Source organism: Clarias gariepinus, chromosome 11 (assembly GCF_024256425.1).
Source record: "Clarias gariepinus isolate MV-2021 ecotype Netherlands chromosome 11, CGAR_prim_01v2, whole genome shotgun sequence".
In the NCBI taxonomy this organism is placed as follows: domain Eukaryota; kingdom Metazoa; phylum Chordata; class Actinopteri; order Siluriformes; family Clariidae; genus Clarias; species Clarias gariepinus.
Window position 1 is genome coordinate 1,321,664 of NC_071110.1, and position 22,501 is coordinate 1,344,164.

At 36.5% G+C, this 22,501-nt stretch overlaps 1 protein-coding gene across 3 annotated transcripts in view; it reads left to right on the top strand.

The window, feature by feature from the left end:
* The first annotated feature begins 8,286 nt into the window (after positions 1-8,286).
* Positions 8,287-22,501, top strand: part of tox (thymocyte selection-associated high mobility group box) — a 59,831-nt gene continuing 45,616 nt past the window's right edge. For 2 of the 3 annotated variants that reach the window (XM_053506777.1, XM_053506779.1), the window contains exon 1: positions 8,287-8,896. In XM_053506777.1, coding sequence (XP_053362752.1) covers positions 8,804-8,896 — 93 coding nt within the window. In that variant the 5' untranslated portion in view covers positions 8,287-8,803. The remainder of the gene's footprint in view (positions 8,897-22,501) is intronic. The other variant, XM_053506778.1, reaches the window with a different exon arrangement.

Genomic DNA, 22,501 nt, shown 5'->3' on the forward strand with positions numbered 1-22,501 from the left:
TCATCGACTGTGTTAATCACATAAGTTGTGATCTGAACCAGACTTATCAGTGTTATCTTGAAAAGATCTCTTGATTCTTTAAAATATGACTAAAATCATGCTAGATAAGTAATAATTTACCAGCTTTTCAGTTATTACTGTAGGTGGGTTATGTGTTTTCAATAATGTGATATAACTTGAATACAGTTTTATCTTTTATAATATCTGCTTCTCCTTACATTATTGGATTGCATAGAGGGTTGTAGGGTTGACAAGCTGTTTAATGTCCTATATTGTATTTTCCTACTGTTGGATCATACACATGACCTTCAAGCTTCCAGAGATTCAAAAATGCTCTTAGGCAAGCCAGCAACAGATTCAGAAAAGTAATAAAATTTATTTTTTTTCATAAAATTGTAACATTAATTCAATTCTGCCAGTTATTTATTTTCATTAAATGTGTCCTGTCCTGCTTACCGTAAAGGGTCACAGGGGCCTGGAGCCTATCCCAAGAGTCTTAAGGCACAAGGTATATATTCAATTCAATTCAATTTTATTTGTATAGCGCTTTTAACATTTGTCATTGTCGCAAGCAGCTTTACACAATTAAAAGAATTATTTAAGTTTGTATGGAATTTGAATGTGTGTGAATCAAAATGGTCAGTTTGTCCCTGGTGAGCAAGCCGAAGGCGACAGTGGCAAGGAAAAACTCCCTGAGATGGTAATAGGAAGAAACCTTGAGAGGAACCAGACTCAACAGGGAACCCATCCTCATCTGGGTGAAACAGAGAGCAGGAATTGATCTGCATTTATACTGTGTGTTCGTTGGCAGGCAGTTCAGCATAACAGTTGATGTTAATTGATGTTAATATGGAGTCCAGTTAGTTACTGAAGACTCAGGTAGACTTGTATGAAGTTTCAGTCCTGAACTATCGAACAGTCAAGTTCTCAGAGGAACAGCTGCCAACACCAGTCAAGGCCAGAACCATCTTCTAGGTAGAGAGAATCATCCCCAGACACCAGACGCATCCCAGAGAGACACACGGGGCATCCATGTGACGAGAGATAAAGACATGAGGGCTCCCTGAGTTGTGAAGCAACCAATCACCTCACCGTCAACAAACCTGAGTGATCAATGAGAGTGAGGAAGACAGCATCCAAACATACCAGTTCACCATAATACTCTACGTCCATGAGTCCCCTAGATCTGCTCCTTTACCTAAGGCTAATCTATTTATAAAAATGCTTGATTAAATAAATAGGTTTTTAGCCTGGACTTAAACACTGAGACACACTGTGTCTGAGTCCCGAACATTATTTGGAAGACTATTCCATAATTCCAAAAGTATATATACTGTATGTATCAGCATTCAGCATTCGGCTCAACAGTCAAAACACACTCACACACACACACACACACACACACACACACACACACACACATATATATATATATGTGTGTGTGTGTGTGTATGGGTATGTTTTGACTGTTGAGCCGAATGCTGATTCAGGACATTTTTAGGCTGTTTTAGCAAAGCTGCACTTTAATCAAAAGCCATATACAGATTACATGTTATACTTTTAGTGCTAGTTTTTTTTTTAGAGTAATACATTTGCAAAATAAAAAAAAAAAAAAAAAGGCAATGCATTTTTAAGATGCAATTATGTGGATGATTTATGGAAATTCTGTGCTGATTCCGGACCTGAGAATGCTTAGCGTGGGAGCTCATGTCCATCAACATGCTTTCCTTATAGCTCAGTGAATTTCTTATAGCTCAGAAACTGAACAGAATCAATTAATCATGTCCAACCCCTGGCATATACAGTACAACTGATCAGTTCAGGGCTTTGCTCAAGGACCCAACAGTGGCAGCTTGGTGGTCAGAGGTCTGGATTACTGATCGGCTACTGATGCTGGCTTACTGCCAAACTGCCCCTTTTGATCCCTTAAGCAAGACATTTTACTGTCTCTGCTCCGGGGGGCACGGTATCATGGCTGACCCTGTGCTCTGACACCAGCTTCCTAACAAGCTGGGATTTTGCAAAGAAAAGAATTTTGCCGTGCAGTGATGTATATGTCATAAATAAAGGCTTGTCCTTCTAAAAAGGTTGTGAGTTTAAATCCCAGCACTAACAAGGTGCCACTGTTGGCTCCTTGATTAATATATATTATGAAAATACTGGGATTTGATCTATTAACCTTCTAATCAGTAGCTCATTCTATAAACACTCCATGCTCATACATAATGTACATTTCACTGTAGAATTGGTTTCATCTTTCTAAAGATGTAAGAAGCTTTGCCTGCTCACCTAACCATCTACCTTACTGGTTTTTCCAGCACTTGACTAGTTAACATCCCAGCAGGTGGTACTAGTCACTCTGCACACCACATGCCTTGTACCTGTGAGGCCTTTCCTATTACTGATGAGCTGAAAACATGTTCAGATTGTGTTTAATGGTTTCTTTGATCCTAAATAACCTCATGTTCTTCCTAAAGAAAACATGACCAAAAGAGAAAGAGAGCAAGAGCCAGAAGAGAGAGAGAGAGAGAGAGAGAGAGAGAGAGATGTACTTGTCAGACTGTATCAGTGTTATGAAAGTTTTTCCATCTTCACAGAAACACAGCGCCTCGTGATAGCTGAATGAGAAGAAATATAGGTCTCTCTCTATCTAAATGAGAAATCAGTCATGTGAAGAGGAAGAAGAACATCATGGCCCTCACAGGGATCCCAGTTTCTAAATAGTGCATGCACTATATCAGTAAAATAACCATCAAAACTGCATCAGAGATTAAGAGGTACGGCAGCTATGAAAAGGTCGCAGCACATTTGCCTACTGTCGCATGAAACAGTGCAGTGTGTGTATTACAGAAATGGATTTTTTTTTTTGCATGTAATCCAGAAACCCTGCAGTCGGCATGCATCACTGTTTATAAAAAGATCAGAAGATTAGCACAAACCAAACTATGATAAATTACTAAAAGCAGAATTTTTTATTTCTAAAACAGATACAGAAATGTACAGTTAAAATTCCCAGGCTGAAATCAGAACTAACCCGAGCTGAGCTTTCCGAAGCCCGTGCGTGTGCGTCTCAGTTTAATCGAGTGTGTGCTGAGTTGTGTGAGACAGTACAGAAGTCTGACAGCTCTCTATTTTAATTCTGTAAAAGCAGCTTTGGTTGAAGCCTTCTCTTTTATAAAAGGTCTGCGCTCAGCGATTGATCGCACACTTCAGTTTTTGTTTTTTTTTTAAGTTTTTTTTTTTTAAGATTCTGGGTTTAACTATAAAAGATCTGATGATTTTCACAAAGAGCGATCAATCTTGTTTCTCCAGAATCACACCATGATTTTATATCAGGGGTGTCTGACTTTATGTCTGCATACAACATGATTTAATAAGTCTTATTCATAATAAATAACCAAGGCCTTGCTGATTTAATTTGGTGTATTAGAAGAGGGAAATCATTCACTCTTTGCATGGCTTCATCCTCATATGGGTCCTGAGATCCTGAAAGATGATTTTAGGGACTCAGAGGACTATAAACTCTGATTTATTCTTCCTTATTAACAATCCTAGTTGTCACGTCTGAAGGTGGGTGCAAACTGGCAGGGATGTAGATTAGTTAGAACACACTGAGAGGAAAATGCTATCTGCTGTCTTCTAAATACATCAGCTTACCATAATTGCCTACTGTCTGAGTGATTGATAGGGCACTGAACAAGCCCCTCCCCCTCCTGAGAGCATGGCGGTTTTGCCCCTTTGGTCTCCTGACCACTGACTTTTTCTTTTTCTCTTTTCTTCACTTTCTTTATTGTTAACGGACTGTTTTTGTAAATACATGTCTAAAGTAGCATACTTTTAGCATTTCTCATTTAAATTGTAACACTGTGCTAATTTCTCTCATAAATGTTAGCATGCAAGCTTCCTTTAAATTGTATAATTTATTATAATACGTCTGCGGAATTCTGTATTGTAAGGTTACATTGGTGGTCTTAGATCACTTAAAACAATGTCCTTTGCGTCCTTTCGGAGCAAAGTTGGATGAGAAACATGTTTTGGTCGATTTTGGAACAAAATTTCAGAACCTAAGTTGCACGGCCGCATGGTTGTTAGCACTATGGCCTCACATCTCCACGGTCGAGGGTTAGATTCCCACCTTGGGGTCTGTCTGAATAGAGTTTGCATGTCACTCTTGTTCCCTCCCACAGTCCAAAGACATGCAGGTTAGGCTAACTGGTGTTCTCCAATCACCCATATCCAATTGCGTAAATGCGTTTGTGAGTTTCGAGATTGGCACCCCAACCAGTGTGTACCCCTACTCGTGCCAGAAGTGTTCTGGGATAGGGACCGCGCTACTGCGATGAATGAATGAATAGAGCGTCTAAAAAAAATTACCAAGAGATGAAATATTGCATAACAAAAGCATCTTGAGAGAATATTAATGGTTTAATTTTATTTACAGTACATGGTTGTTAGTCGTTATAGCAAACCAGCACTTTATAAGCATCTGTCCTGGGACAGTAGCTTCTCCATTGCTAATAATTTTATACCAAAATACTATTTATGGAAACTTGGAAAAAAATTTTAATATTTGTATATTTGATGCTCTGGTTTATTTTTGTACAAGGCCTAAGGACGACATTAGACACTAACAAATAAAAAAACACATTAAAGTAGTGTCTAAAAAAGTATATGCTGGAATATGTTGGGATTGCAACTTTAATCAAGACTACTTAGGAAATTTGCAATTGAATGACAGTTTATGTATAAACATAATTCCATGCATGCAGGTGAACTGAACCATTACTCTTAGATACCATGTGTTATAGAAGGTACCGTTACACATGCCAAAAATGCTAACAATTTCGCTTGACTATTAAAGTGAATGATTTTTAAAGAATGAATTACTGATTCTAACAGAGATTTAACTAGCGATTCTAACAGTACTGTGCAGATTTAGAGGAAAAAACCTAAACTTCTAGACTTTTTTGTGTTTGCTCCTCAACCTCGTCTCATTTCCTGACTATTGCTTTGGAATTTTTTTTTTTTATAGCAGCTACATTTTCACTGACATGATAGTAAGCCTGGGTCTAGAGATGTGTATCAGAGCTGTATGAACTGCACTTGAGTAGAAAATAAATCGCTGGCAGACTTCATGGCTACTACAGAATGTGCTTTACTCCATTATACTGATGGAGACCATATGATGAAAATTTGATTCTAGATCATACAGCTAGAAGGCCTAATGTGTATGAGAAAAAGGTGGTAATTTTGGACGTTTAATGAGAATATTACTGTAATTCATATCTCCTTGTTGACCTTCATGTTTTATGATCATCATCTCTAAATATGCTCCACAGTGAGCTTATTTTACTGTAACGACCGAGAAAGGCATCGTAATGGAATGATAATTAAGAGGTCATGCACGTCATTAGAGCCCCAATTAAAAGAAATTGCACAGCACAAGAAACACCTTTTGGGTTTTATATTAAAAAATTATATATATATATATATATATATATATATATATATATATATATATATGTGTGTGTGTGTGTGTTTAGAACTTATTGGAACATATTAATGAGCCGTTTATTTTCATTAACGGTTACATTACTGTATAATGGTGGTTATATCTTGGTACCTAAATGCTAACATATTCTTCTTCTTTGTCTTTGGGCTGTTCCCTTTCAGGGGTCGCCACAGCGAATCATCTGCTTCCATCTAACCCTATCCTCTGCATCCTTTTCTCTCACACCAACTAACTTCATGTCCTCTCTCACTGCATCCATAAATCTCCTCTCGGAAAATATAAAATTAGAGAAATAAAATCCTTAGCTATAAGGTTTAATGAAAATGCAGTTTTCACTTAAACTAGTGATGAAATCATTTAAATAGAATCTGTCTAACAAGGTGAAGCATTTTAAAAGATTGCGAGTTATCAGTCTGGAAAGGGTTACAGAGAATAGTCTGGACTTAAATTCTATTGAGATGCTGTGGCATGACCATAAACAGGTTAAAGCCTCCAAGGTGGCTGAATTAAAACAATTATCCAAAGAAAAGTAGACCAAAATTCAGACACCGATTGGAATCATATAAGTGTGACAAATATGCAACAAATAAAAAAAGAAAACCGGCAAATACTTTTTATTTGCCTGTTTTTTTTTTACAATACTTTTTCACGGCACTGAATATATGGGTATGATGGTCAGAGGTGCACATACTTTAACCTATATACTACACTGTACATCATTTCACTGTGTACATTCCATTCCACATTTTAGACAAGGTTTAGCAAAATAATTTATGAATACAATCTTATAAAAGATGATGTCATGCTAATACATGGTGATTGAAGTAAATAAGCAATAAAGAGCACTAAAATCTGACTAAATCTTATGTTCACACATTTCTGCCTCTTTATAGATATATTTTTTAGGAATATGCTTAAAAATATAATTTATTAATTGTATGAAAGAGGCTTAAAAACAAGAAAAGGAAATAGGGTCTGGGGTAGCTCAGTTGTTAAGGCATTGGACTACGGTTCACAAGATCCTGGTTTCAAATCCCACAACCTCCAAGTTGTCCATGTTGGGCCCTTGAGCAAGGCCCTTAGATGTGTAACAATCAAAGGATAAGGACGTCTGCTTAATGGTTAAATGTAAATAAAAGTCTTGCTAATATGACATGTGTGTCAAAAACAGTATGGAGTAAAAAACATTATTGTACTGTAGATTCGTTCTTGACATTTTTTCCAGATTGTTTCTAAAACATGAAAATTGTTTTTAAAACTAAAATAAGACCAAACTTCATGTTCACACATTTTCTGCCTGTATATATATATATATATATATATATATATATAATTAATATAATTTTGTAATTGTATGACACCAAGGATAAATAAATTATTAAAAAAACTAAACAAAAGTAGACCCGTTCTGAGGTAAATACGTATGTTAGTCATGTGACTGTTCTAGGTATACACTAGTCTAATTATGAAATCATAATTATCATGTACAGCAAACAAGTATACAAGGTTATCTTCATATCAGAAGGTTTAAAATTAATTTTAAAACTAACTATGTAAAATAATACATTGGAGGACCCAAAACTCAAGAGTCTCAGAAAAATTGCTGTCTGTCGGTATATCTGTATATCTGTATATTTTGTCACTGCATCACACAAAACTGGCTAGGCAGAATTTAAGAAACCAGGATTTGCCTTAAGTTATACTCTCACCTTCACCATTAATGAAATCAAAGTGTTGAGTAAAAGAAAGTTATGTGCAGTTTTGTGCCAGATTATAAACCTCAAGTTTTGACAGTGTACGTGTCAAACTGTGGGCGCATCTTAAATCGACCAGTGGACAAAAATTAATGAGTCTTTTGCAGTTAGTTCTTAGATCTCTGCCTGAAGTTTAATCTGCACCATAAGTGAAATCAAAATGTTGAGTAAAAGTGATGTTATGAACAGTTATGTGTGGGATTTAATAATCTACTAATGCGCTACTTTTAGTGTGTAAACCTACACCAATAGATATTAATTAGAAAAGCTAAACTAAATATTTTTACTGGGATTAGTTCATATTTTCACTACACACGCTGGAGTGGTTTTAAGACAAAACTTCATCTTTATCTGATCTACTTTTTCTGATTTCTCCGAAAAGGTTTAAGAGTAATTTTCTCTGATTACCGAACAGGGAGTGTATTTGTCTGACCACCAAAGAACTTAGTGTAAACAAGACGTAAGATACTCAACCTTACAGAATGGGATTTCTTTGTATTAATAAGTTAGACAGAGAGTTCTGCTGTACAGAGAGACACACAGACATGTACGTGGGCTTCAACCTCAAATAATAATCATAATAATAATAATAATAATAATATTATTATTATTATTATCACTGATTACATTAAAGATCAGCAGATTATTTTTAGCTTTAAACATTTAACTGTTTCTACAAACTCTTTGATGCTAGTACAGGTGCATCTCAATGAATTTTAATATAATCGAAAGGTTGATTTATTTCAGTAATTTAATTCAAAAAGTAAAATTATCTGAAAGCCATAATCGTCAAAAGGGAAAGAAATAAACAAGTCTGTGTGTGATGAATCTATAGAAGAATTAGTCTCATTTTTTTAACTGAATTACTGGATTATTATAATTCTAATTTACTGAGATGCACATACAAACACTACTGTATATGTAAACACTTCAGCGCCCCCTTTCGCGCCTTTTTCGAGTCGCGCGCGCCTCGGCTCGCGACTCCTGTGCGCGAGCTCCGTCACACAGCTGCACGAAAGCCACACGCGCACACACACACACACACAGAGAGGGAGAGGGGCGCGCGCGCACAGAGCATTGAGGTAGAGAGTGGAGTTAGCACTCCGGCTAACCGCGTCGCTTTTCTTTTGGGGCTTCTCTTATCGTTTCCGTAACGAAAATAAGGAAAGAAAAAGAAAGACACACGTCGTTTCCTCAGAGACGGTTGATTTGTTTGAGGTTTGATGCCACACAGGTGTAGGAACACCTTTTTATTTCAAAGTTTGTTTTATTTCTTTCTCCTCTCAGAAACCCCGCGAACGGATGTGAAGGTGCCAAAGTGAAGCTGCTGTTCTTCTCTTTTTGTGTGGTTTTTCTTTTCCCTGCTTCCATCCATCATCAGATATAATACTTTTTATTTTTTTCAGGGCTTTATTATAGAGGAGCTAGTGTCCCAGCTCTACTGAAGTGGAACGAAACAAAAATATAGATTTTAAATATTTTTTAAAGAATTTTATTTATTTTGTTTTTGGTTGATGTTTTATTTTTAGACAGTGAAATGGATGTGAGATTTTATCCTCCTCCTCCATCAGCAACAGATCCATCTCGACTTGGACCATCACATTACTCAGACTCCTCATACTGCAACAAGGTAATTAAGTCTGATTAAAGTCTGATTCTGTGCTGATTAGACCCTTGGTGAAGTTTGGAGGTGCACTTGAAGTCTAGGATGCAGCCTCACTTCAAAGATTCAAGATTCAGATTCAAAGATTCAAATAACTTTATTAAACCCCGAGGGAAATTGCTTGTGTTTTTAACTATAAAATAAATATTAAAACTAATTTGATCACTCTTATCACATTTTCAGAACTTTAGATCGTTTTAAATCTAAAATATTCTAATCCTCACATGCATGATCATACTAATGATTTATAAAGATCTACAATTAAAAACTGTTTTTCATGTTTGTCATTAACACATATTAATGACTTATAAACATGAACTTATCAAATATTTAATAAAACTTTAAATAACATCATTACAATTATGCTATCATACAACATGCTATCGATGTTTCATCGCTATACATGCTATTTAAAAAAAAATTTTGTCTGCTAAAATTTATGCTAAAATGTACTGTACTAACCCGTGCTGTTAGTTGTTGTGTTATTCATTTGTTTTTGCTGTTAAACTTATACTATAAAATATTTATTATATCGACAATATCATTAACAAAATAGTATTGTAATATTGTATTGGTCTATCGTTAACCGTATTGTTTTGTCACTAGATTCGTAAAGCGTAGCTAATGTAAATGACTACCAGGGGGCGTGTTCAGTAAAAGCTAAATGCTTACGGAATGTTTTTTTTTTTTTTCCAGTTTTTATGGAACAAATTAGATAAATTAGATGTAGGTTTTAAAAAAAAAATCTCTTAGGAGGAAAAAAAACCCCTCTAACTCATCATCAACAAAAAACATACGAAAACCAAATAATGTCTTCGTTAGTTACATCACCTGAACTAATGTAAAATAAACAAAAAAAAAAGCTTGTCTGTATTACCTTATGTATACTGACACGTCTGATTATGATGTAACATGTAATCTCTAAAGCGTAAACTGGGATTTAATATTTTTATTGGAATAAAGTAGTTAACTAAGGAGTGACCACTAGGGGGAGATGTGATGTATTTTCATGTAGTAGCTGGAGCTGTTTTGTATTTGTAGCTGGAACAAATAAAACATTGGATAGTTAGGGAAATAAGCGAATGGAGTAAAAAACATTATTGCAAATTCGCTTTTGACATTTTTTTCAGATTTTCAGAATGGCTTGTTTTTTAGAAAAAGAATTTTTTTTTTTTAAATTACAATGTAGTTTTCTACATATTTTATGTGTAAAAAAACTAAAACCAAGTATAAAAATTATTGATATGAAAATTGATATTTGAGCTAAAGCTCCACCTTTAAGTACGACAGCACACAGGTAGTTTCCTTTTTTTAAACAATGTAATTATAAATGAAATTAATTAATGATGTTAATTTAAACATTTAAACAAGGCATCATTACTTTCTGTATGAAACTTTGGCCCAGAGCTCGAATCCTCAGAGGAGCTGCACAGCAATGTGGTGCTATAATGATGGTGCTGTTACACTGTGTGTGTGTGTGTGTGTGTGTGTGTTTGAATAAGCAAGGGGGGTAGGGTTACTCCGGGGTGATGCAGTGGGGGTTGGGGGTTTTGCTTTATTTTCTCCACTGCCTCGTGATTCGCTGTCGTTGCTCTCGTCTTCTCGGCTAAAAGGGAAGTCGGAGCCAACGTACGATCACGTGCGCGCTTCACGTCTCTACGTTTTATAAAAGTGTTTTTGTAGCTCTTAATGTTTTTAAACATTTTTAAGGTCATGAGGTGGGGATGAAGAGATTTGTGAAGAGAAACAGTGAGTAAAAAAAGGGGGAGAAAGGGGGAGAAAGAGAGGGAGAGAGGGACAGAAGAGCTTAGGAAGGAGAGAGAGAAGTGGAAAGATACATAGGAAGAGGTGAATGAAGGAAAAGAGGAAGAAGACCATAGTGTAGTTCACGGAGACAGAGAGAGCACTTAGGAAGGAAAAGGGAAAGATGTAACTGATGAGAGAAAGAAAGAAGAACAGTGTACAATTCGAAGAAAGAAAGAAAGAGAGTGAGAAACCAGGAAAAGAAGAGCTTGTAAAAAATGAGAAAGAAATAGTGAAAGAGATAAGAGTGCAGGAGACTTTAGGAAGAAGAAATAGAAAAAAGAGGGAGAGAGAAAGTGAGAAAGAGGCAACTAAATAGAGAATGACAGAATGCAATTCAGAGAGAGAGAAAGAGGAGGGGTGGAGAAAAAATTACAGTAAAAAGGAAGAGAAATAAAGAAAAGAAAAAAGAAAGGTGACTGGAGAGGGAAAAGAATGAAGAATTCAGAATGAGAGAATAAGAAAGAGATTGATGAACAGAAAAGCTTAGAAAACAAATACAGAAAAAGGAGTAAAAAAAGAACAGGAGCGAGTTATGAAAGCAAGAAAGAGAAAAAGGAATAGAGAGCAGATAGAGTGAACAAAAGTAAATATAGTAAGTCATAATGTTGAGAGAGAGAGAGAGAGAGAGAATGAAAGGTCAGAAGTGAGAGACAGATGGAGGGAGAAAGATGGATAGAGTAATAAATAGAGTGAGAGTTGTTATCAGTGTAAATAGAGGAAGAGAGAGCAAAGTGAGTAGTTAGAGAAAACAAAAGAAACAAACATGTGAGAGAAAAAAAATTAGATGAAACAGAGAAATGTAAAGAAGAGAAGGAAGGATAGAGGGAGAGAAAAGAGACAGGATGAATGTAAGGAAGAGAGGAAAATAGTGTGCAAAAGCAGAAAGCAGATAAGGAAGGCAAGGGAAAGAGAGTGAGAAAAAAGTGTAAAAGTCTGGGAAAATAAAAGGAAGGAAGAGAAATAGAAAAACAGAATGAGGGAAAGGAAGAATAAGAAGTGAAGCTTAAGTAGAGTGGCAAAAAAAAGGAACTGGAAAGATGGAGAAACAGATATGGATGTAAACAAAAAATAGAAAAGTACAGCAAGAGAGAAAAAAACAGATGGAGAGGAGGAACAGGCGTAAGAGATATGTGCTTCCTAGCGTAACTGTTAGCTAGCTGTTTTTTTTTTATTTATTCAATTCATAATTTATAAGTAATTGTTTGGGTTGCCTAGCAACAAGAGCTCTCAGAGCACATAACATGGATTTATAACTATTAGCGTTACATTTGTTACGTTACATGATTTGTACGTTACACACTCACATTATATGTATATGTGTATATGTAATGTGTAGAGTCTCAATAGAGTTGCAAAAGTTTAAAAGTAACAAGCAGTATTTCATTCTTCTTTTTTTATTTCTATCTCTTTGCCCTAATGGACTTCGAACGGTCTGAAGTCGTTCTAGCGAGCATGCTAATGCAGTTGTTAGCGCTGAGCGTTAGGACTCAGCTGTGATGACCCTACACCTGAGCGAGCGCTGCTGCAATAGAAACAGTGTGGTGATTGAGATTAGCACAAAACTTGAAGTTTGTAAAACCAGTCATGCCACTAAGGCACATCCTGATCTTAAACCTGAAGGAAAAAAACACACAGTGCATGAGAGACATGAGAGACAGAGAACGATAAAGAAAGAGAGGCAATGAGAAAGGGTGAGAGAGGCAGAGAGAAGGTGAGAAAAACAGAGGCAGAGAGGGGGTGAGAGGCAGAGAGGGGGTGAGAAAGACGGAGAAAGGGTCTCAACGGCAGAGAGGGTGAGAGAGGAAGAGAGAGGGTGAGAAAGATAGAAGGTGAAAAAGAAAAGGTGAACTGGTAAAGGTGAATATGTCAGGAAGAGTTAAAATAAGAGTAAAGTACTGGAGAGAGGGAGAAACAGACAGAGATGATGGAGAAAGACAGGAAAAGTTAAAGTGTATCAGAGAGATACACAAGATAGAAAACATAGAGATAGACTTGGAGAGACATGGACAGAAAGTGACATTGGGAAAAACAGAGGGGAAAGAGAGAGTGAGGAAGCTGTATCTGTAGCGTGACTGCACTGCTCTCGGTTTATCAGGTCAGTGCTTCTGTTACACTGTGTGTGTGTGTGTGTGTGTGTGTGTGTGTGTGTGTGTGTGTGTGTGATAGCTCACGTCTCTCCCGCTTTATTTTTTCTGCTTCTGCATTTAGAGCATTGATCCTGTCCTGTTTAATCTCACTCTTAAACGTGAGCAAAGATCGTTCAGCACATCTGTCACATTTTCCTCTTATTCTGACGGTGATTCGGAACGAGCCGGCTCTCTCGCTTTTACTCGGTTATTTACAGATATAAAAAAAACAAACAAAAAACTGAAATATACCATGGTAAGTGACAAACTCTGTGTGATTGTTGTGCTGTCACAGGAAAATTATGCTAATATAACACCATCCAGACTTATAACGATAATAAATATTATAATGGACGTTTGGGTTAAAATCAGGACTTTTGATTGTGCAGAAAAACAGATCACTTCTAAGAACATGAGTCCTGAGAGTAAAAACTGCCTTCATATCTGTATATGAGTTTCACTAGTGCTTAGATACCATCAAGGTAGGAATACTGGCCTTTCAGGAGCTCATTTAATGGCCCAAACATGTGAAAATGGCTTGGACTGTGGTATGGGGGATCTGGCAATAACTCCCAGCCGAGTTCCTTTAATGTGCAAGTGGTGTTATCCGTTGTGAGCACAAATAATTCTGGATATTGATTGGTCGGAAGACGGGTAAATCATTAAACAAGATAAAGGCATTCTTGTGATTGTTTTGCACTGTTTTCTAAGGAACATGTTAAGAGTTAGGCGTGTTGAGAGTTGGGCAGGTCAGACACTATACAGATTCTGCTCGGTTTTAGGCTTGAATCAGTTGCCTTGATTAGTTTTAGAATTGGCTCTAATTTCTGCACAGTTTTGTCGTTTATGTGCAGTTTATGAGCTCCACAGGTCTGATCTTCCACAAATCCAGGTGAAATTACCTTATCGCACCTGTGCACACACAAAACAGACTGACCGCACTTCCTGGGTCAACATAACCACTTCTGGGTCCGTACTGTTTGTTTATGTTTTGGTGCACAAGAAAAATAGTTAACTTTGCTTTCTCTTTTTTGACACTTAGATGATGTAGATACCTTGTTTGTGATGATGTGTGTGTGTGTGTGTGAGAGTTACTGTATGCCACTCGTTCTCTGAGTGAAGTCTTTTACCTTGTGAATAGCTAAAGTCAACATCACGACAGCTCAACACACACACACACACACACACACACGGATTCTCGTAAGCGTGAAATGTTTGCTCAGGTTGTGCTCTTTGTCCTGTGAGTATGCACACACCTCACCTCATTAGTAATAATAGAGCATACGCAGTGTGGAAAGGAGCTGATTAGGTTTCTACCTCTTCTCTTACGTTACTGTTTCTATAGCAACAGCAACACTGTTCTCCTGCTTTGCCACACCAGTCTGTTGTTGATTATTTTCCTTTAACAGCACAGCACACACATGGTGGTTTCTTTTACAGTAGCACAATCCAGCCTTTGTTGCTGGAAGAGGGTAGTGTGTGTGTGTGTGTGTGTGTGTGTGTGTGTGTGTTGGGGAAATTGCACTATAGACCACAAAAGCGGTTATCGCAGCAATGGTATTTTTGGTCTGAGTACAAGTTTTTGCATGCACATGCAAGAATATTAATTAATAAATGAAAAATTTTAAAGACCTGTATGATTTTGTTTGTGTCCCATTACAGAAGCTGGTGCAACCTTCAAAACATCCTCTAACGATTACTTCCTGTTCATGCCACCAATCAGTTTTGAAAAACCACGCATGATGTAATGATGAGAGTTAGATTAACATCTCATTAGCATGTTTTGGATTTTAGATGAGTGTGCTAGCAGCATCGTTACTCTTGAGTTTGTAATACAAAAGATTTCTCACACTGATACTACCTTACACTTTTATTGTTGGAGTGTGTCAAGGGACGAGGGACCAGAGTGGAGGTGAGGTGCAGGAGTAGCGGTGCAGGAGTAGTGATGAGGTTCAGGAGTAGAGGCGAGGCACTGGAAAAGTGGGGTAGGAGACAGGGCAAGGGGAAATAGAGGAGAAGTGGTGGTAGGGCATGTATGTTGTGGTGAGCCACAGGAGTAGAGAGGACGTTCAGGATATAAGCCGCGCCGAGAACTCATTTAATCCTTTTTTTTTTTTTTACAAAGTAATACTTTCGGTGTGTTTTGCGAGAGTGTATCGTCATGTGTGCGCGCGTGCGTCCGTTCCGGCGTGAGACGATTTTTCCTCGTTTCTAATTAGCGTCCCGTCTCTTCCTCCACAGGAGCCAGGAGATCAGCTCATTAAGTAGAAGAACATAATGATGATAAAATGTGGACATGTGTTGGGTGGTATTTTGGCTGGAGGAGCGAGCTTTTTATCTGCCCTGCCACACACACACACACACACACACACATATACATATATATATATATATATATATATATATATACACACACACACACACACACACACACTGGCACGAAAGCCATTAGAAGCCAGTTTTTAGGCAGCTTGTTTTTTTTTTTTTTTTTTTTTTCTTCCACATATGAGTGCTTGATGATGAGTCTCTCAGTCTGCGACAAACATCTAAACAGATGGCTGCTGTGGAAACTCGTCCAGAATCGCCTAATTGTTTGGTCTAATCTCGCTACCAAAACATATTGCGATCGTTTTCGCATAAAAGCCGTGGATTTGTGTAAAAAAAAAAAAAAAAGTCCAAGAGGAAATAGTTTCTCTCTCTTCTCCTTATCCGTTCCTCTGCTGCACATGGAGCAGACACGTGTCTGTCTCATATCCATCTTCTACGCTCACAAATTAAAAACCATGAGCGTGATAATTTGTAGTTCGGTTTTGAAATTAAAATAATTGAATACAATCCTGTCTCTAATACAAGTCATTATGTTCATGTAAGCTATAACATCAGCTAACATTCTTTTTAGGAAGCACGCTGACTATTACTTGTAGTATAAAAATGCCAGACGGTAGGAGCCGGGTGATATGGCTGCTAGAGATGAAGGAAAAAAATCGATCCAGTTACATATTGCGAGTCTTTTGTGTGGCAATTCATGTATAGTTTTTTAAAATTATTTTTTAAATGAATTTTTAATTGATGTATGTTTGCATTTGAGGTGGTAAAAATGTGTAGTTCTCCTATAATCCTACAGGTGGTGCGATTTAAACTATTTACAAATGACAATACAAATCGAATCAGCACATAGGTATTGTGATAATATCATATCGGCTTGTGATTCCCTTCCCTAATCGCTACTAACGTTGGTATGTTAAATTTCTCTGTACTGATTGGTGTGGATGATTATTACAAAATATAAAAAAAAGCATCCGAACACAGTTCTTCTGTAAAGGTTATCCTTTTAAACAGCACAAAATATATTAACAAAATACGAAACCTTTTAAATGTCTTTTAAACATAATATACAATTAAAATATATAGTAAACAAAGTATGAAACAAATATAGATGTAGAATCTCCCTTTCTCCAGTGTGCTGATCATCTCATTAGTGATGAGATAAAAAGTTTTGAAGATACAGGTTGCCACCTTTGATCTTGTAAAATAAGAGACATTCAAAAGGCTATATATTTTTTCTGTTTAAAACCACTCTTCTACTTTTCCCACTTTGGTGCTCTTATGTGTTTTACTGGTGAACTTCCATTGAAAGACCTACCGAGTTAACATGACGGCCATAATGCTCATATTCAGATTATGTATGCATTATTATGTAGATTATGTACTGTATTAACAGATTGAGTATGCATCGTTGTCTGCGCTCAGTTAATGCGGCTTTAGTATTTCTTGTGAAGCGTTTTTGAGTTTAGACGTCCTGATGTTTATCACGGCTATGATGGGTATCATTTGTTTTTTTTTACCGATACCGGTGCCAAAATCGATACTAGGGTTGGGTATGTTTTTTTTTTTTTTTTTTTCGATACCGGTGCCAAATCGATACTTTTAAAACAGTGCCTGAACTGATACTTTACAAAAGCCACAAAATGATGGTGGATGACTTAAGAATAAATTTTTATTGAACAAAAAGTTTAAAAGAATTCTCCTTAGTTAAATTAGCCTTCTTTGCAATAGTAAATGGGGTCACTGATGTAGTACTACTAGTACTAGCTGGAAATCCATAATTATAAACAGAATCCATGTTACATTAGTATTTTACAAATCATTTGACTAATTGTTAGCATGAATGCAAGACTTGCATATAGCAATTAACATTACATTAGCCTACGACAGCCTAAGGCTGCTGTGGTCATTATAATCAGTGGACTTCTTTTTGCGACGGTTGGTATGACTGGGGCTTGGGTCGTCCACACCGATAATGCCAGCTGTTTTCCGCAAGCTGTCGATCATGGTGCCTCCCTTCGCTTTTAAGTTATTTTTCCGTGTGCTCTCAAATGTTTCATTAGATTTGACGTGTTTCCCCCTTTACTGCTGTAAAACATTTGCTGCATGTCGCGGTATCGGAATCCTTTCTTGTAAATAATAGCCACACTTTCGATCGTTAGTTTTTAGGCATTTTAACGAAAGTTGTTAAATTTACTGTAGCAAGCTAAGCGATAGACCGCCTGCTGCCGTCAGAGCAAGTGTAACGTTAGTTGCTGCATTTTTGCGCATTTCGGATGGTCTCATTTCCTAATGATTTGTGCTTTTTATGATCTAATCTAATAAACGTTTAATCTACAAAAATAAAATGGACAGTAACATTACTGCCACGATGTTTTGGATTTGTATTATCAAAGCTTTCCGAAGTTCTTAAGATTTTTCTAATTAAGGTAATAATTTCTTTTTCTAATAATTTCTGACACTCCTTGAATGCAGTATTTTACTAGCAATCATGTGTGTTGATGAATCTGATGCTTATTACAACTGCGTCATTCAATCGACAGTTCAGGCATTTAAGTGGCACCGAAATGAGGCACCAAAATTCACGTTCTGATTCGGTCCGGTACATACCGGTTATATAGGTACTGGTGCTGTATTGGCACCGGTTATCGGTACCCAACCCTAATATCGACACTGTAAAGACTTGGTGTCGTATGACACGTTATATACAAACAGGTTGAATAGCATTTATTATTATTTTGTTTTAGAATGTCCTGATTTATAAGGGACAGGTGCCAACACTACTTTTACATATGAGGTAACAGTGGCTAAATGGACTGCTGTTTAAAAGAAGTTTGAAGTTTCTCCCTGCGCGCTCCACTGGCTCACGACAAAACACACTTTCACACTCCGCTATCAAGCGATAGAGGTGGAGAAAAAAACTTCAGTTCATCTGCCTTAGCCTCCAACAACAAACTGGACTCCATATTAACTTAAACTCCTGTCATACTGAATTTCTAGCCTCTTAACACACAGTGTGAGTGCAGATCAATCCCTGTTATCCGTTATCACCCAGATGAGGATGGGTTCCCTGTTGAGTCTGTTTTTTTCCTACTGCCATCTCAGGGAGTTTTTCCTTGCCACTGTCTAATGAGCACTGGCTTGCTCATTAGGGACTATCTTATTATTTTGATTCATACACATTAACGTTTCCTACAAACATCTATAATTTCTTTTGATTGTGTAAAACTGCTTTGCGACAATGACAATTGTTTAAAGTGCTATACCATTAAAATGAAATTGAATTGAAGTATTGTAATTAATTTGTGTGGCAAATTATGTTTAGCATGAATGCATTGATGTATAATTTTTTTTAGAAGTTTGTAATTTCTATATAGTATGTTTGCATTTAGATGTGGGACAGTGGTGTAGTGGTTAGCACTGTCGCCTTGCACTTCCTGGGTCCAGGTTTCGATTCCCGCCGCTGTATGCATGAAGTTTGCATGTTCTTCCTGTGCTTGGTGGGTTTCTTCCAAGTACTCTGTTGTTCTCCACAGGACGAAGACATGCAGATTTGGCTAATTGGTGTTCCCTAGTTGCCTGTAGTGTGTGTGAATGAGTGTTTGAGCGTCCTGCGATGGATTGGCACCCTGTCCAGGGTGTACCCCCTTTTGTGCTTACCCCGATAGGCTCTGCCGCCCACAACCCTGTATACAGGATAAAGAGGTATAGACGATGAGTGAGTTGTTTGCATTTAAGGTAGTAAAATGTTGTCGTTCCTCCATAATCCTACAGCTGGCGCTCTAAACTAGTCACACGTTGGTAGGCAACTAAGCATCCTTTGTGGTAGGAGCAAACTATTTTTCGAAGTTTGTTTACAATCGTAACAAAATCTTAAATATTAAAAGAAAATTTCATTTCAAATTCTGATATCTATAGTATAAGTCATAAGTCTGAAAAAATAAATCATTTTTTAAATTTCTTTTTATTTGTTGCAGGTCCTCTACAATCCTTTACTGTAAACTGTTCACACAGAACAGCATCCTGTACGGCAGGAACAAATTGTTCATGTATGTTTGTTTAGTGTCGTAACAAAATCTGAATTTTTTTTATATTTAAAGCATTTCAATACATATCGAAACGGGGCATGGATATTCTTATAATATTGTATTGGGACGTCCCTGGTGATTTCCATTCTTAGTTATTAGTCTTTAGGGCAGTCAGATGATCGGATTCCTCTGCCTGAACCCAGATATCGCTTGCTGAGCCCAGCTGTAACGTTAATTTCACACATCAAGAGTTTTTCAGGTAGTGGTTTAGCAGAGAACACACCCTGACCATTGTGTGCGTCTGTGTGTCAGTGACATCTGTCGGCTTTTTAATTTTCGAGTGTGTTATCAAGTTTCGCTCAGACTTTAGCAGATGGTGTACACACCTTCCTCTGAGCTAAACACCGTCATCAGAAGAGAAAGGAGCTTATCATTAGGTGTAATTAATCCCTCGGACCTGCTCTCCTCTACCTCCTTCTCCTCTATAGCACCTCCTACTTTCCATACTGTACTGAAGATGTTTTCACAGGGTTCAGATGTCATTCTTTAGCCAGATTGTCTTCCTGTTGGTCAATTAGTGCAGGACCATAGGTTTAGGCTTCACTGTGAAAATCTGTCAATTTTAAAGACACTGAAACTTCCACACAAATAGAGAAGTGGAGTTTATTCTTTCTCACGTTTATTCAGGCTTGGTGACCTCAGTGCTCTCTCTCTCTCTCTCTCTCTCTCTCTCTCTCTCTTTTGCTTGCTTTCTCTCTTTTTTGGGGTATTTTTGTGTCTTTGTGGTCACCGAACATCTGCGTTTGAGTTCTGAGGTTCAACCCTAAATAGCAAAACCTTAAACTGTCTAATTATATGCTTCAGTTACGGAAAGATTCCACAGAGAGAGAGAGAGAAAGAGAGAGATGTATGAGGTAATAAACATCATGGAGGTGTTAGACATCATTTTTCATCAATTTGCTCTTTCTAATTTCAACATCTTAACACTTATGTGTCTCTCCCTTACACATGCACTCACACATAGTTGCACAATCACTTACACTCTTTCTCTCTCTCTCTCTCTCTCTCTCTCTCTCTCTCTCTCTCTCACACACACACACACACACACACACACACACACACACACATGGTTGACCGCAGTGTAATTGAGGACCAGCTGCACAATTATAATTACACACAGGCAAAGAAAACTGTGCAAACAAATCAGCTGAGAGAGAGAGAGAAGAGGAAAAATCTGAAAGAGAAAGAGATAAATAAAGAAAGAAGAGATGCATAAAAAGAGAACATGTTTTAGAGAAAGAGAGGAAAATACAATGAAGGAAGTGTATGGGGTAAAGAAAGAAAGCTAGTTATTCATTTGTTGTTCTTTCATTTGTTGTTTTTTGTTACTGTTTTATTAGCGAAGTTACTAAGCTAGTTAGCGACCTGGCCCCGCCCCCGAGTTCATACCTGGTTTGTTGTTTTTGCATTTGTTGTGTATTGTTGTATATTTTATTTTATTTTTTTAATGAAGCAACTCTGTTTTCATCACTTGCTGAGGTCACATGCAGGCGCTAACCTGATTAGATGTGTAATTGTAACGTGTAAAGTGACTCATTTAGAATTTTTTACCACAGTGTGACAGATTTCTGCTAAAATCAGACCCGTTGTTTAAAAATTAAAAAAATGCTTGCACGAATATAATGTTTTAACCCAGACAGCGTAAGCAAAGAAGTATCAATGTATACACGCGTCCCATTTTAGAGGACAGACGAGTCCACATTAGAGTCTGATAAAAGTCACTTGTTATAATGACCGTGAACTGTTACATGCAAAGCCAAGCTGAGGGGGGGAGAAATCCGAATTGAACAACGAGGCTTGTAATGGGAGCGCAGCCTGTGTATGCAGTTTTTGCCACTTCAGCTCCCTGGTTTGTTAACTTATTGACACACTCACTTACTCAATCATCTTTTATACCGCCTTATCCTGTATTTAAGGTCACAGGGACCTGGAGTCTATCCCAGGAGGCTTATGGCACATGGCGGGGTACACCCTGGACAGGGTGTCAATCCATCGCATTGCACACACACACACATGCACACACTACGGGCCAAACACAGGAAAAACATGCATACTCCATGCACACAGAGATGTGAATCGAGCCTGGCCGGGAATCGAACCTGGACCCTGGAGGTGCAAGGTGAAAATGCTTTATTGACACACTTACAGTTAAAAGTTTAATAGTAGAATATTCTACAGTATGAAATGAAAGAAACCGTTTTACGAAAACATTGTAAAGTATCATCCAAAAGAAATAGTAAAATGTTTAAGTATGCAAAATATTGTAAAAAAAAATTGCAATAATGCAGAAATGCAAATAATTAAAAAGGTAATATAAAGTGTTGTAAAATGTAAAAAGTGAAACATTCTATAGTGAAATGTAAAAATCTTGTAACAAATTAAGTGTAATATTAAATATAAAAAAAGGAAAATATAAAATGGTAATAGTATAAAATAAAATAGATAGTAAAATGAATATTATAAAAACTGTAGAAGTAAAATGTACAGTATAAAAATTGGTAATTATAAATTATCGTACTAAAATAAATCAATAAATATTTTATATAATTTTTTTAAATAATTGAAAAATTTTACATGTATAAACATTAAACAAAAATGGGATATTTAAATATGAAATAGACAAATATATTCTAAAAAAAATTAAATTAAAATGTAAAAATTGGTTTTACTATTTTAGTTATTTTGCTTACTGTAAAATAATAATATAATGTAAATTATGGTAAAGAACATTTAAAAGTAAAATGTAAAATACTGCCTAATAGGAAGTCATAAAATCTAAAAAATCAATAGGATAATTTCTTTTAATCCAATATAGTGGTGAAATAAAAAATATTTTAAAATATTTAAATTGTAATATAAAATATAGTAAAAAACGAAAACAATGTAGAATATCACAAACAAAATAAATAAAAAGTAATAATACAATAGTAAAGTGTAAAAAATGTTTAAAAACATAATAAAATGTAGACTATGTTTATATTAGAATGTAAAATATGGTAATTTAAAGTACAAAAAGTGTAAAACTGTGATAATAGAGTTATAGTAAAATGTGGAAACACAGGACTGGCTGGTCCATTAAATAAACCATTATGTATTAAATAAACCTTTCTTTGCTCAGAACCGATATGAACAAAGGTGTGTTCAAGTAATCTTCTACATGAATAAATGTGAACACATTAGGTCTCTACTTTCATCTTTTTCTTTTTTTCTTGCCAATTGAGTGAATC